This window comes from Paralichthys olivaceus, chromosome 12 (genome assembly GCF_024713975.1).
Source record: "Paralichthys olivaceus isolate ysfri-2021 chromosome 12, ASM2471397v2, whole genome shotgun sequence".
Lineage (NCBI taxonomy): Eukaryota > Metazoa > Chordata > Actinopteri > Pleuronectiformes > Paralichthyidae > Paralichthys > Paralichthys olivaceus.
In genome coordinates, this window is record NC_091104.1 from 17,525,979 (window position 1) to 17,540,949 (window position 14,971).

Below are 14,971 nucleotides of genomic sequence, written 5' to 3' on the forward strand. Positions count from 1 at the left end.
CTGTCGGCTCTGCTGAGCGCTGATTGGCTGGCGGCGATCTATGGAGTTGGCGCCATCGCGGTCCTTCGTGCTGTCTCCGGAGCTCTTTCCTCCCAGAAAACACTGTTTTCGCAACAGGGCTCTGTGGCAACGCCAGCGGCGAAACTGCGACGCAATGGCAGATAAAGACGGTAGGAGTGTTGCTGAGATCCTTGTCTGAGTGTGTGTGTTCCGTTCAGGGTGACAGAGAGGAAGAGTCCGGGGCGGAGCGGTGGTTGTCGGCGCGCCGGGGCCAGCATCTCCCTTCATTGTTAGGGACCAGCCAGCTAGCTGCAGCTAGGGTTCACTGCTAGCAGGCTGGGGGCTTTAATTCACGAGTGTCGGGTAACTGACTGAAGTTCTGCTCAGGATCCAACTCACAGGCTAATTATGATTTAATTTGTGTTATTGCTAACTCCTGCTACTTGGGGTAACGTTATCTTTTTAGTAAAGAAACCAGTGCTGCTTGTTAATGTTGGTTTAACAAGGAAAGTACATGAACTTCACTCCACTGTCTTCAGCTCTGCTCAGGTCGAAGCTTTGTATTGACAGGTGTGTGCTGCTGTTGTTTTGACTGCTGTGTGTTGCTGTTGTATTGACAGGTGTGTGTTGCTGTTGTTTTGCTGTTGTTTTGACAGTTGTGTGTTGCTGTTGTTTGACAGGTGTGTGTTGCTGTTGTATTGACAGGTGTGTGTTGCTGTTGTTTGACAGGTGTGTGTTGCTGTTGTATTGACAGGTGTGTGTTGCTGTTGTTTTGCTGTTGTTTTGACAGTTGTGTGTTGCTGTTGTTTTGACAGTTGTGTGTTGCTGTTGTTTGACAGGTGTGTGTTGCTGTTGTTTTGACAGGTGTGTGTTGCTGTTGTTTGACACGTGTGTGTTGCTGTTGTTTTGACAGGTGTGTGTTGCTGTTGTTTTGTACAGGTGTGTGTTGCTGTTGTTTGACAGGTGTGTGTTGCTGTTGTTTTGACAGGTGTGTGTTGCTGTTGTATTGACTGCTGTGTATTGCTGTTGTGTTGCTGTTGTTTGACAGGTGTGTGTTGCTGTTGTATTGACAGGTGTGTGTCGCTGTTGTTTTGTCACTTAGCTGCGTTTGACGATGCTGTGGAGGAAAGGGTGATCAATGAGGAGTACAAGATCTGGAAGAAGAACACCCCTTTCCTCTACGACCTGGTCATGACTCACGCCCTGGAGTGGCCCAGCCTCACCGCCCAGTGGCTGCCAGATGTCACCAGGTGAGAGTTTGACTCCCTCCCTGCCGCCCCTGACCTGCACCAGAACATGACAAGAGAAAAGACCTGGGGTGATGTATCCAGTGTTGTGCTCCTCTTCACAGGCCAGAGGGGAAAGACTATAGTGTGCACAGGCTGGTTCTGGGTACACACACCTCTGATGAGCAGAACCACCTTGTGATCGCCAGCGTCCAGCTCCCGAACGACGATGCTCAGTTCGATGCCTCACACTATGACAGCGAGAAAGGAGGTGAGGGGATTACCTTTTATTTTATAGCACAGACATTGTCTGTTTTTCAGTGTCATCAATTTGTCAAAAAGTTCTTACATTAGGATGTTGTGGTTGACAATTCTTCTCAATGAATTAATGAAATAAAATTTTCTAAAATCTTTAATGCTTCAGAAAACATAGGTATGTATTTTATTTTTATAAATTCTGATCACCATACTTCCATACAATATCCCATTTACCATGCGCTGTAGAATAGAATCCTTTTTTATTAATTTTATTTTTTTTACACATGGACATTTGCAAAAACCACCTCATGTGTATTATGGTATATCATGTATTCTTTATTTCAGAGTTTGGAGGTTTTGGATCTGTAAGTGGAAAGATAGAGATTGAGATCAAGATTAATCATGAGGGAGAGGTTAACAGAGCTCGCTACATGCCTCAGAATCCCTGCATCATTGCCACCAAGACCCCCACAAGTGATGTGCTGGTCTTTGACTACACGAAACACCCCTCCAAGCCCGGTAAGATTACAGCCAGAGAAGAGCCTTCGAAAGTAAATCTTTTCATCAAACAATTTATGTTAAATGGATTTTATTATCGTTACTTAAGACCCCTCAGGAGAGTGCACTCCAGATCTGCGCCTCAGAGGCCACCAGAAAGAAGGCTACGGCCTCTCCTGGAACCCTAACCTCAGTGGTTGTCTTCTCAGTGCTTCTGATGACCATGTAAGCAACCTGTCATTCTCTTCTATTCTGTACTTTCACTGCTTTTTTGTTTTTATTCATTTCTTACCCATCTCTGCTCTCGCTGATAGACTATCTGCCTGTGGGACATCAGCACCGTGCCCAAGGAGGGGAAGATTGTAGATGCTAAGACCATCTTCACAGGCCACACTGCTGTGGTGGAAGACGTGTCCTGGCATTTGCTCCATGAGTCACTCTTTGGATCTGTCGCAGATGACCAGAAACTCATGATGTGAGCTGTTCTTATGTTGACATTAAAAATTCTGCAATGACTTGAGAAACCAATGTTGCTGCATGGTTTCAACTCTTTTTTTTAAAACGATAGCGCTTTTGTCTGCACAGCTGGGATACGCGGTCTAACAACACATCCAAGCCCAGCCATGCGGTGGACGCCCACACTGCCGAGGTCAACTGCCTCTCCTTCAATCCTTACAGTGAGTTCATCCTGGCCACTGGCTCTGCAGATAAGGTGGGTCCATGCTCTGTATAGCTTATACACAGCAAGCCTCTGCACAATGATACATAATCTATTCTTATCCTCTCTGTAAAATGAGGTGAATCAATGACAGCAGCCTTTCTTTTATTTTTAGACCGTGGCTCTCTGGGACCTGAGGAACCTGAAGCTTAAGCTGCACTCGTTTGAGTCTCATAAAGACGAGATCTTCCAGGTAAGAAGTGAACTTCTGATCAGTGACATTCAAAGTGATTTATAAAAATATTTGCAAAGTTTGTAGTTGTCAACCTTTGGTAATCTTTAAAACAAACCCGAAAAAGAAATTCAAGTATGTACATGAGCAGAAAGATTTGCATTTAAAAAAAAAATAAAAAATGAATGTGAATAAAATCTGTGAGTAATCTCAGCGATGAGGTTTAAGACTGAATAAAAAGGGGCTTCTGTTCACATCTGTTTACAAATACATAGCAGAAAATAAATTGTGTAAAACTCTTATGTTCCCACACTGAGTTAGATTCCAGTCACAATGCAGAATACAGTTAGAACTGTTTCATTTACCTGTATGGTGTTGGATTTTTGCGATGGATGACAGTCCAGTCTGTATCAGTCAAACACTCTGCACATGCACTTAAAAAACAAATACCAATGTTCTCTGCATATCCCATGCAGAATTATTGTACAGGTTAACAAAAGTTGATTCATATTAGTGGTGTGCATCATCACTAGCCTTACAATTCGATCTGATTACAATTCAGCAGTCAACGAATGATTGATGATTCATTTCAATGTGTCACATCAACAGTTTTCTTTGCACATGGCTGCTTTTTCATCAGTTTATACAATCAGTCAAACAAATATGAACTCTGTTTGTATTAAGGAAGTGCTTTAAAAAGTATTATAGACTGTTGCTGTTATTACAATTATTCTGTAAATTACAAAATAAGGTTTTCAATTCAAAAATCAAACTACGTATGACAGTTGACAGTGTTCTGATTTGCAATGGTTTAGTTAAGACTGTGTGTGCTGCACCTAAAGCTTAAAAGGACAAACTCTGGGAGGAAACTTCTCTGTGTGTGTGTGTGTGTGTGTGTGTGTGTCGTTTAGTGTTGTTGATGTTGCCTGGTTATTTTTAGTTTTTAGGTTTAAGGGCAGAAATGTAACATCTGCTCCCTCTCAACAGGTTCAGTGGTCTCCTCATAATGAAACCATCCTGGCCTCCAGCGGCACAGACAGAAGGCTCAACGTCTGGGACCTCAGTAAGATCGGAGAGGAGCAGTCTCCAGAGGATGCTGAGGACGGCCCTCCTGAGCTGCTGGTCAGTTTTGTGGTGGTTGTGTGTGCTCATGCAAATAAAGTTTATTTTATAAATTGAATTTCAAGTGTTCAACTGTGTTAACCCCTCCTACTCTGTTTGCCTTTAGTTCATACACGGAGGACACACAGCTAAGATCTCAGATTTCTCTTGGAACCCCAATGAGCCGTGGGTCATCTGTTCTGTATCAGAGGACAACATCATGCAAGTCTGGCAGATGGTAAGAGCTTTGATACACAGTCAGGGAGTAAGATATTAATTTAACTGCGCTAGTGCAGTGTCTATTTTAAACATGTCTATTTGGAATGGGCTGTTTGCTTGGTCTGTGGTAATGCTGGTGCAACCTTTTTTTATGAAACTGTAAAAGTGACCTGCAGTAATTGAGCTGCCACAAGTAAAGACAGGCTGCTGGACTTCTGAAGCTGTTTAGTCAAAGTTTAGTGAAGCTCGACTCAGCATGTGGAAACACTTACTGGAGAATCAGTTGCCGTTGCTTGTCACAATCAATGTGTCCCAGCCACCACAATACACAGGCCGAGTGTGACACTGATAAGACGAACGCTTCTCAAGATATGTGAGACACATTAAGACACACAGAGAGATCTGGAATTATTATAGGGGATCATAAGAACAGTAATAAAAGACATAATATGGTGGGACTTTGATTTTGAAGCACATTTATTATAACAGTACTGTTTGTCCAACAGGCTGAAAACATCTACAATGACGAGGACCCAGAGGGTGCTGCAGACTCAGAGGTCCAGGCATGAGTTCAGTCTCCACATCTCTTCGTTCGACCTGCTTGTTAAAAGCGGATCGTTTTTCCAGTGTTGGGTTCATAAGCAGTAATGTCTTTTTAAAAAAACACATTTTGGGCAGCAGTGGTTTTGTAGAAAATTTAAAAAAGAATAAAATGTTGCATTGTCATCATGTCGTGAAGTATTTAAAATCCAGTCTGTATCAGTCAAATTTTTAGATCTTTCAGTTTTTCAATCTCCCAGTTCTCCACTTTGGCTCATTGTGATGAAACCATTACACAGGACTCGTCGTCGTTATCATCCACTTTTGCATTTTAATGGTTTTATTTGATCTTGATTAGATGTGATGAAAACATTTTTACAGAGATCCATTTTTAATAAAATTGTACATATTGTAGGTTTTCCTCTATTTGCTTATTTGTAGTAGCAATTTTCCACATTTATGTGTCGTCACTTGTATGTTTTTTTTCTATGCATTATTTTTCCTGTGCTACATCTGATCTCTTGTGTACTTAAGTATATTCATAATAAAATATTTACATTAAATCTGTTTGCCTTGTTTATTAGTACATGCCATTATATTACGTTAGAATAATCAGAGGTACATTTTTGATAAAATTGAGGGGTACTAAATGATGGAATGGCTTTGCCCAGATGGCAAAAAACGTAAAACACATTTCTAACAAAAACACAGTTATAAGACAATTTAAGTGCTGTTCTTCAGCTATCCATGTCTATGGAGGCATTTAATGTTTCATTCGTTGAGTCAGTACATGTGTAAAACCATACCTGCCTTACAACACATGTACTGGACTCATTCACGTCACATCTTTTGCTTTTATCTTGATATCATATTGTTTTTTTGTAACACATACAGTATATTGTTACTGTCACCCAGGAACTCATAATTTCCTGCATCTGTTAAATTATTTTTTACATTTTAGATTGAATAATACTGCCTTTTATTAAGGTTTAGCTGTTGAACAAGAAAAGTAAAGGCAGTGCCATGGTTTGGTCTGGTGTCACAATATTCACTGGAAATAGAATTTTATGGCTCTTCTGCAGCGGTGGTTTTACTGGCTTCATCACTGCCTCTATAAAACAAGACATTGGTCAGTCATTTATTATCCTGATGCTCAGTTTATAGAAGGTCATATAGTGAAAAGAGAATAGACCTACATGAGAAATGTCAGCTCTGTTAAAAGTCCATCTTTAAGATCCTCCAAACCTTTCTTAGATTGTCTCTGAACATCAAACTCCACCTCTAGTTCTCTCAGAGTCTCTCTTAGTGTCTCCACAGTCTCCTGTAATAAAGAGGAGAAACATCTTAGTTTCACATGGTCTTTATATTCATCATCACTCAAATCATCGTACCTTATGTTGAGTGATGCGTTGCTCCCTCTCCCTCTCCATCAGAAAGATCCTCTGCTCCAGACAGGCTCTCTGCACCTCCAGTCTCTGGACGTCCTCTCTCAGGGGCCCCAGGCTGGCCCTCAGGTCCCTCGCCTGCTCCCTGCTCTTTCTCAGGGCATCCTCCCCGACCTGCCTCCTCTTCAGCAGGGCCATGAGTCGGGGCTCGTACCATCCCTCCAGTGCCCTCACGCTGCCGCTGAGCCGCCGCTGCAGTCTAACAGAGGCCTGGCGGCACTGGCTGACATCACTCATGGCTCTGGGCCGGCAGGGCTTAGCGGCCTGGGCCCTCAGGGAGGTGAGCCTGATATTTTGGGCCTTGTGAAGCTGGGACAACTCCTGAGACAGAGTTTGGATGTAGGTCTTGAGCTCCTCCTAGGAAAATAATTGATGAATTATTAATCATGTTTTTATTGAAATTTATCTGAGAACTGTGAGGAAATAAACAGCAAAAGAGCTAATCCTAAAAAATATGACAGAAGTAAACAATGGGACAGCACAAGATTCACACATGATCATACATTTTTATTTTGTTAAATATTAATGAGTTTAGAGTTTCATACTTCAACTGTTTCCTAAAAACCCTAATTTCCTTGTACAATAAGTTTATTGTTAATTTTTAAGTCATATTTAAAAGGATCTAACAGTTTTGCTTGTGATTGTTCTGTGTCTATATTCATGTTTGAAATTATATTTGTCTTTGATGACATTCATTTTGACATTCATTTTTATTTTTATCATCCATAGAACTATGATTTCATCTTCCACCACTTCACAATGACCCACCAGAATAAATGAGTTCCACAGGCGTTGTGTCCTACCTGTGTAACAGCAGACTGAGCCACCTCATACTCATGTGCAGCCAGCGTCAGCTGGCTCTGGATGCAGTCTCTGGCTGTGGCGAAGAGTTTCCTCTTCACTCTCTTCTCCTCCTCAAAGACGGCTGCGTAGTCCAGCTCAGCCAGCGTGAGCAGCCTCTGTGTCTCAGCCACCTTCCCCCTCAGGTGCTCCACCATCCGCAGCATGGGCTCCTGCAGCCGGAGGAGCTCCTGCACCAGCTCGTCTCTCTGCCTCTCCAGACGGGACACCTGCTCGATGCAGTGCTCAAAGAGCCGCCCCAAGTTGTCCATGACAACCTGGTCCAGGTGTGTTGTAAATAGCTGTGCAAGCTCATCTGAGGGAATTGTCTGTGTTTCAGAGTCAGTGTGGCTGTTTTCTGTGATCTCGCCAACAATTCTAACCTCCATGGGAGAGTCGTCAGTGGATGCCATGCCTTTTCCGTTCATTAGGAACCTTTCATTGTGAATGAGGTGCAGTGAACTAGAAGAAAGGAAGTTTAGAGTTGTCATTAATCAATCAATCAAAAACAACTAATGACTGATGAGATTGTGGGTTTAAAACCCACCTACAGTATCTGGTCGTTCATTACAGATACATTTGCATGACAGAGAATTTGAATTTAAATGTTATCAAGTTAACAATGCTGATAGCTGCAAGTCTTAAAAACTGTCCCTTAGATCATTGTCAAAGACTGATCAATTACAGTTATATATATTTTATACTCACTTTATTCGGAGATGACCGTCCAGACAGCGATGGACACAGTTTGATATAAGCGTTGAGGACAGCTCAGCAGAGTGTCTGTCTCCAGGAAAACATAGGCACACTTTCTGTTTATTAATAACACTCTGGGCCCGGGGGGGGGGAAACTCTATCTAAGACTCTCTCACACCCCCACCACATGGGACCACAAACTGTGTCAGTGCTGAGGTCTGACTGGCCTACATGCTCTGGATGCACCAGCTAACACCCGTCCAGCCCGGGTGCCACACACAGAGCTATATTTACACAGCTTTACAGCCTGGTTTTATGTGCAAGAAGACTGGCATAGTGGTCACAAACATTATCAGGTCCGTGCAGATAGTTTCCTCTAATATTGAGCTCATGCTGCACATAAAGACTTCATAGTTCATAAACTGTGTTTGTTTACATGCTGAGTGTGAGTGTCCCCTCTGACGAATGGAAAGAAACACAAGCTGAGATGCAGATGAGGAGTTTTGTAACAATTTGAGAGATGAGAGCATCTTGGGGGTTGCTGGTGTTGATAGGGCAAACACATGGCTGCATATTGTTTGTTTACAGTGTTATGTGCTGTACGTTGCTTTGTTTTTGTTGTTCTGCAAGAATAAAACTAACAAAAAAAGGCCCATTCAGGTTCATAAGAGGGAATATAGTCATTATGCTTTTTTACTTTGCATGTACTTCACAAATATGTTTGCCTTCAAAAATTATAGAACAAAATGGTTTTTTTTCTGCACAACCTCATCTTATTGTTGGCCAGTTTCTATATTCAATTAATATGAATATTATATATAATATTATATTTGATTCATTCTATATTTTTAGAATTGTTGTATATTGTGTTATATTATATTGCATATAGACAGAGATAGGTAAATAGGATAATAATAAAAACAAAAATAATTAACCAATAAAAATAATTTAGATTACTATTTATGTATATTACATACATATGTATACACACATAGAAAAAAAGATACAGTCAAATAAAATAAAATGAAGTGAGACAGAAAAACAGAAAGCAAGAGGAAAAAAAAAAGGTTGTCTATTTTCTGGAGCCAATTTCTCGTTAGGTGCTGATATCCGCAGTATTTATCATGTTCATTTTGTGTTCCATTTTGCCTAGCAGCACACGATCTGTGTTCAAGTGGATGATGCCTTTTAATCTAATTTAATCTATTTTGATCTAATCTAATCTAATCCAATCTAATCTAATCTAGTATTTATATTAATAGTTGTATCGTGCCTGTGTCGTATTGTGTGAACGTTTCCTGTCGCTGTATATATCTTTGTTTCTGTTGTGTTGCTTTGTTTTCTATTCTACTTTGATGATCAAGGGAGAAAAAAACAAATCCCTGCTCTTCCGGTCTTTCTCAGCTGTGACCTGCTGTTTCTCCGTCCCACCACTAGATGTCCCCACAACATTGACCGCGGCCTGTGGCTCTCACCTGAGCGCGCGCAGCCTCCTCCTGCAGGTGGGATCTGATCCGCAGGTCCGAGACTCTTCTCTTCATTTCCCCTCTCGTGGTCCAGAGGAGCGTCCACACAGGAAGCGGCGGAGAAGTTCAACTGAACAGGGCATCAGAAACAAAACTATCCGCTGCTGCTGCGGTGCAAACGAACGAGCCTCCCCGGTTTGCTCCCTCAAGAGATTTTCTTTCTTTTTTTTTTGTTCACGGAAATGCCTCACCTGAAGTTTTCCACCGCACGGTGAAAGTTTGGATCTGGAGAGGAAGGGCGCAGCAGGGAGACGCTTCAAATGGAGAGAGGCTGAATTTACGCATCTGGATCAGAAAAGTTTCACAAGGTATGATCGATACTTGTTTACTTGTTTGTGACTGTTTTCATTTGATCAGTTGAAAGTTCCTACTATGGACTAAAATTCCTCAATTTATCACTTCTCCAAACCTTTTTTTTAAACAGTGGAAATATGGTTTAACATTCTTGCAGAAAGTCCGAAATTATAGTAAAAAACCTCAGGATCAACAGAGTCAACTTTAACACATGTGCAGATTCTAGATCAAACTGTTGCATCATGTTGTCTGATTAGTCTGCTCCACCTTCTGTCATATTAAAACTGTATAAATCCACCCGAAATGAAGAAAATGGTCCCGTCTTGCTGAGAGGAGTGATCAGGCACAGTGAGGTGGAGGTGGCTGAGTATGGACATGCATGAAAAACTAGTTGTTTGGCTCAGCTTGGCCTTGAGGGATCCTGAGCAGAGGTAATCTAAGACATGTAGTGCTTCTCTCAGCTTGTGACAATGAAGTGTAGTGTTATATTCCCCCGTCACTGACCCAGCAGCAGATGACAGAATGGTGACTCTGTGTTTAATCTGTGCCAGTCAATGACAGCCCATGTGCACTCCATAATGGACCCACTTTGCTTGTTGATTAACCGGAGGCAGATAACACCCCCCCCCCCCCCTCCAGCTCAGGACCTCTCTGGTGAGGGTCTCTCCCCTCCTCTCTGTTTGCCTGCTCCTGGACTTTGAATCAAAGGCAAGCTCCAAACCCAAACTCTATTGAGAACCGTGATGGTGGTTGTTTTGTTTTTCTCTCTTATGTGGCACCATGGCTTCAAGTTTACCTCTTGTACTCTCTGGTAGGTGAGACACAGATATTTGTTTGGAAAGGGTGTGTCGCATACTGGTGCTCCTTCCTTAGCCAGCCTCACCGTGCCAGGGCTTGTACCCATGGAGATTACAGGTGTGTTATGTCAGCACTATAGGAGACACAGCAGAGCCTGGTACATGAGATTCACAGAGAAAACATTGAGGAAGAGACACAGTGAGAAATCAGGTTTTTGGAAATTGCTTTCTATTTTTGGGACAAACACATGTGCAGCTATGTCCCAAATATTCTACGACAAAGTTCAAGTTCAGCTCTGCAGAGTTTTTACAGTGTTTGCTCGTGACCCATCAGTGATGAAGGGGCACCTCAGTGAAGGAAAGAGGGAACTATTAGTGTTGTAATAGTTAGACACATGATTATGAGTGGTGTGTGTGTGGGGGGCTGATGAGTGGGACAATAGCACCTTGTTAATCAAAGCGATTAGCCGATGATTAACTCAGTGGCTCCTCATCCATACTGAATCAGTAGCTGTGAGGTGCAGTATAGGGCATGTAAAAGAAAAAAAAGCATGTGCTAGTGTCAGTTTCTTGTCTTTTAAGAGATCACATCAGTTCTTCTACATTCAAACTTGGGGGTTTTCTTTTTTTATTCCCAAACTGCAATTTTGTTTACTCTTAGACTGAGTAGTTATCGTCAGACCGGAAGAAATTGGAGGCAGCTACAGTCAGAGCTTTTTGTTTTGACCGGGACATGAACAGAGAGCACCAAAGTGCCAGGATGTATTTTTAAACCCCTGGCTCCAGCTGTGTTTGTCTTCTGGTCACTGCCCGCTCCGCAACAGCTTTTTTTTTTGCCCCTTCCTGACCTGTCAGTTCAAGGGTCTTTAAGCTCCTCAGAGGCTGCAGTCCAGTCAAAGACCCCTGGCAACCCCTGGAAGAAAAGCAAACATGACACTTTACAGAGGCGTGCCACTGTCTGTGATGCATCTCAGAGCACTGACACATTACATTCCCCACTATTTCTATGGAAAGAAACAAAAAAAAAAACATTGGTTACTAAGATCATCAGGACTGTTGGAACTGGCCATTTGTTGGTTTGTTTGTAAGTAAGATTACAAAAAATAACTGGAAGGATTTCCTTGAAATTTGGCGGAAGGATGTCATATGGGTCAGGGAAGAATCCAATAGATTTTGCTGCGGATCTTGATCAGGGTGCAGATCCAGGATTTTTTCTGACACGTTAATGAAAAAAAATATTAATTAATCAAGGAAATAATCAATTATGGATAAGGTGATTGGTTGCAACCCTTAACAAAAACGTAGATGGATGCGAGGCTTGTTAAAACACACACACACGCACACACACACAATCACACACACACAGCTTTGAACTTCCATTCATTGTGGACAGCCTAGCCATAACCTTATCCCTAACCCGTAATTGTGACCTTATAAATTATGTATTGCCTCATTAGAACCTGGCTTTGGTCTCGACGAGGTCTACTGGTCTCGACAAGATCAGTGTTTATGCTGGAAAAGGTCCTACAGAGGTAACAAAAATGAGTAAACACACATTTTATCTTAAAACATATGCAAAGATATGAAAATATGTACAGTCCCCATCACTGTAGAGTATTTGTAACTCCCTCTATGAAAAGCATTCTCTCTGAACAATAATATCTGCGAGTGCAGATAACAACATATTACAATGTTAGCTCAAAATGACTGTCATGAGCTGTCCATTATCCTCCCTTTTTTCTTCCATGGCTCAGTCAGGGGGGATGTGTGGTACGGATGGTCGGGGCAGCAGTGAGGGAGGGAGGCAGGGGATGATGGGCAGAGGATGGGGGGGTAGTGTGCGTGTGTGTCGGGGGGTGAAAGCAGATTTGGAGAGAAGAGTTCCTCAGTGGGTAATTATCAATCTCTCAGGAATGTAGCCGCTGCTCTTAGCAGACAAGCCGCTGCATGGCTACAGAGGCCTCGCAGCACGCCAACTCGCATTACCCCGTCCACAGATCTCTGCACGGTACCATCTCTCTCTCTCTCTCTCTCTCTCTCTCTCTCTCTCTCTCTCTCTCTCTCTCTCTCTCTCTCTCTTCACACACACACACACACACACACACACACACACACACACACACACACACAGTGTCCGCAACCTCTGTGAGTTCAGTTACACAGCATTTTGGTTTATTTGCAACATTATTGTTTATTTTTATCACTGTCATTACCTACCCGGTGTTTTTCTGACACTTTATCCTTCCTGCAACAAACAAAGGGACCACATGCTGTCAGTTAGCCCTTCATTCAGCACTGTTTGTTTATGCTCATGTGTTGGTATGAAACCAAACTGTTGGAAACTTGTGGCCATCATGGACACCTTTTTTTGAAATCTTCTCCATCACTATAAAAGGAACTTCACTGTGATGGAGGAGACACTTTCTTTTATTGATGACTCACAAAGAAAAAGAGATCGTCCCTGGTCATGGAATTGATTATTTCCGGTTTTATCACAGCATTGCCTCCACATCCAAGTGCATTTCTTTTGCACTGAGTATTTGCACATGAGTGTGAAGCGTTCTAGCCCAGACAAGGTTGCTTAAGTCTGCTCTCCTTTGTTTGATAACGCCCAGAGAAGACAGCCAACGCCCTGGTTGATGCCTAAAGGTGCTGTGCAGTAACACCAGTTTTATACCCTGCTAAACACTTGCAATTTACTTACACAGTCACTGTAAGTGTAGTTTCAAAACTGTTATTGACCAAAGCCGGCAGTTACTGTAAATCCTCTACCCTGGTGATTTCAGCAGGAAGACTGGAAACTTCTCTTCCTTCCTCCAAAAACAGATTATTAACCTTCCTAATCTGTTGTTTCCTTATTAGACTAACCACATTCTGCCCGACCTTAACCTCTGCTCGCTGACAGCTGAGTCGTCGTACCCTGTGAAACCCGGCCACTCAGGCGCACAGATATGAACTTCTGGTTAAAACTGAGCCAGTCCTAATTCAAACAAAGGTGGCTGCCTGCATTGCCGCCTGCGCCACTCCCTCTTGGCTTCGCCTTATTCCCCCTGCGAGGTGGCAGCGTCTGCTCCGTCAGCCTCCCGGTGAGTCACCGCCATCAAAGCTGCAGTTCCTGGAGCTTCCACCTCCCCACACCACCTTCACAATGTTCACATTGATAAGAGTGTGATTACACATGAGATTAAAATGAGTATTGTGTGACTGTGCTGCAAATTTTTGTCACAATTTTATTTTTTTAGATCTTAAAATTCTCTCTTTACCACATGGTTGCAGCTTGTCACACAAAATAAATCAATTTGTTTCTAGAAAACCTTCCCAAACGCAGTCAACTGTTTGGAGTGAGTTTAGTTTGAGTTTTAAATCCTGCCCTCAAGCCTGTCTGTTTAAAACAAATACTGAAACATTTTTCCAATTCCGCTTCGACACAGTTCTGTTCAGGGTGTGTGTTTGTAGTTGTTGCTTGGATTTAAAGTGGTTTTCAAATATAACAACAACTGGTTTTCCTTCTTTCTTCTCTCACCAGTTTGACACAGCGGTGCACAATATTGAGCCCAGTGTAAAACACAGATCTATGCTGCATTATCTTGGATTTAGGAGTCTGGCTCTGTAGAGTAACTGATGCTGCCTTGCCTCAGGCCAGATAGGTGTCAGTGCTTTGCTTTGACTCTGTTGACCTGCTAAAAAGAGGACAGGAGTCCCAGATTTTCCATGGAATTTGTGTCCTGAAGCTGCGCAACGTGCAGCTAGCAGGGGGACGTAATCAATAAATGCTGTTCCCCAGATACGAGAGGCCTCGCAGTCTATTTCCTGACAGTGTGTAAACTATTATCAGTCCTCGATTTGCTTTATGGTGACGTGTACACAAACACACACCGCTGTCAATGACAGATAATCGCTCTGCGCTGCAGGTATTGACACACTGCGTTGAGGTTTTGCCGTGTTAGAGCGGTGCCTCCCGTCTGACGCGATGGCCCCACGTCTTTTGTGAAGGGTAAGTAAACAGCATGTTGGAACATGTCCCCTCTGCGGAGTGAGTGAGTGAAGTGAGGGAGTGAGTGAGTTTTCTTGTCTGTTTGGGCACATTACTTGATTACGATCTTTACAGTAAAAATGATATGAATGGAAAAGCTCTAGAAAAGTCATTGTTTGTCTGTTTAGCAGCTCTTCAGGAAGTGTGCTGTAAAAGGAAGAGCAGCATAAGATATACACAAAAAATATACATTAACACATATTTAAGACACAGGAAATGGTGCAAAGACATAAATAGCACACAGTACTCAGTGATAAGGTGTGTGGGTTATTGTTCTAAGTCAGTCCTTAAGTTATTTAGTGGTGTGTGTGTGGGTGACATAGGTGACATCCTTTGGGAAAAATATGTTTTAAAAAACCTAAACTGAACTTAGCAGATCCTTTGTATTTTCTCGGGAATAGGGGGAGGTTTGAACACAAATGTCCGAGTGAGAGCCTGGCCCCCTACAGTCCATAAACAGTCAGGAGAATTTGATGTGAAAACACAGCATGGCAGGGCAACCATGTTTAGTTTGTTTATCAGCATCTATGAATTGAAAGTTGTGATTGGAGGTTAAGGTTCAGTGCGTAGAATTTAGTTGCATCTAGTGGTGAAGTTGTATGTCGCAG

General features: G+C 42.5%; 3 protein-coding genes across 8 annotated transcripts in view; 2 read left to right on the top strand and 1 right to left on the bottom strand.

The window, feature by feature from the left end:
* The first annotated feature begins 10 nt into the window (after positions 1 to 10).
* Positions 11 to 5,295, top strand: LOC109643464 (histone-binding protein RBBP4). Of its 3 annotated transcripts, none has more exons than XM_069536338.1 (11): positions 11 to 170; positions 1,103 to 1,250; positions 1,352 to 1,497; positions 1,830 to 2,003; positions 2,092 to 2,207; positions 2,297 to 2,457; positions 2,568 to 2,694; positions 2,816 to 2,893; positions 3,860 to 3,994; positions 4,101 to 4,211; positions 4,699 to 5,295. In XM_069536338.1, exons 1-11 carry the CDS (start codon positions 41 to 43, stop codon positions 4,759 to 4,761), a joined length of 1,389 nt encoding a protein of 462 aa, XP_069392439.1. In that variant the 5' UTR covers positions 11 to 40; the 3' UTR covers positions 4,762 to 5,295. The 3 variants fall into 3 exon arrangements, with proteins under 3 accessions (XP_069392439.1, XP_069392440.1, XP_069392441.1); XM_069536339.1 differs by having other exon boundaries at positions 22 to 170; positions 1,074 to 1,250; XM_069536340.1 differs by lacking the exon at positions 11 to 170 and adding an exon at positions 551 to 570.
* Positions 5,296 to 5,641: 346 nt separating this feature from the next.
* LOC109643463 (syncoilin-like) lies at positions 5,642 to 7,854 on the bottom strand. Its single transcript, XM_020108586.2, has 5 exons — positions 7,726 to 7,854; positions 6,981 to 7,479; positions 6,124 to 6,534; positions 5,929 to 6,053; positions 5,642 to 5,843 (listed from the first exon to the last, which is right to left on the bottom strand). The coding sequence occupies exons 2-5, from the start codon at positions 7,443 to 7,445 to the stop codon at positions 5,798 to 5,800; spliced, it is 1,047 nt and encodes a 348-aa protein (XP_019964145.2). The 5' UTR covers positions 7,446 to 7,479; positions 7,726 to 7,854; the 3' UTR covers positions 5,642 to 5,797.
* Positions 7,855 to 9,199: 1,345 nt separating this feature from the next.
* Positions 9,200 to 14,971, top strand: part of LOC109627888 (NHS-like protein 3) — a 31,707-nt gene continuing 25,935 nt past the window's right edge. For 2 of the 4 annotated variants that reach the window (XM_069536334.1, XM_069536331.1), the window contains exon 1: positions 9,200 to 9,547. The gene's annotated coding sequence lies outside the window, so the exon portion shown is untranslated. Of the gene's footprint in view, positions 9,548 to 13,291; positions 13,417 to 14,304; positions 14,325 to 14,971 lie in introns of those variants that run through there. The other 2 variants (XM_069536332.1, XM_069536333.1) reach the window with 2 other exon arrangements.

Bases quoted from the DNA above. Each gene is read 5' to 3' on its own strand.
- LOC109643464 (XM_069536338.1), top strand. From the start codon at position 41: ATGGAGTTGGCGCCATCGCGGTCCTTCGTGCTGTCTCCGGAGCTCTTT. The intron at 2,695-2,815 runs GTGGGTCCATGC...TTTTATTTTTAG, and splicing joins CCACTGGCTCTGCAGATAAG to ACCGTGGCTCTCTGGGACCT. The intron at 3,995-4,100 runs GTCAGTTTTGTG...GTTTGCCTTTAG, and splicing joins ACGGCCCTCCTGAGCTGCTG to TTCATACACGGAGGACACAC.
- LOC109643463 (XM_020108586.2), bottom strand. From the start codon at position 7,445: ATGAACGGAAAAGGCATGGCATCCACTGACGACTCTCCCATGGAGGTT. The intron at 6,535-6,980 runs GTAGGACACAAC...TTATTTTCCTAG, and splicing joins CTCAGTCTGCTGTTACACAG to GAGGAGCTCAAGACCTACAT. The intron at 6,054-6,123 runs GTACGATGATTT...TCTTTATTACAG, and splicing joins AACGCATCACTCAACATAAG to GAGACTGTGGAGACACTAAG.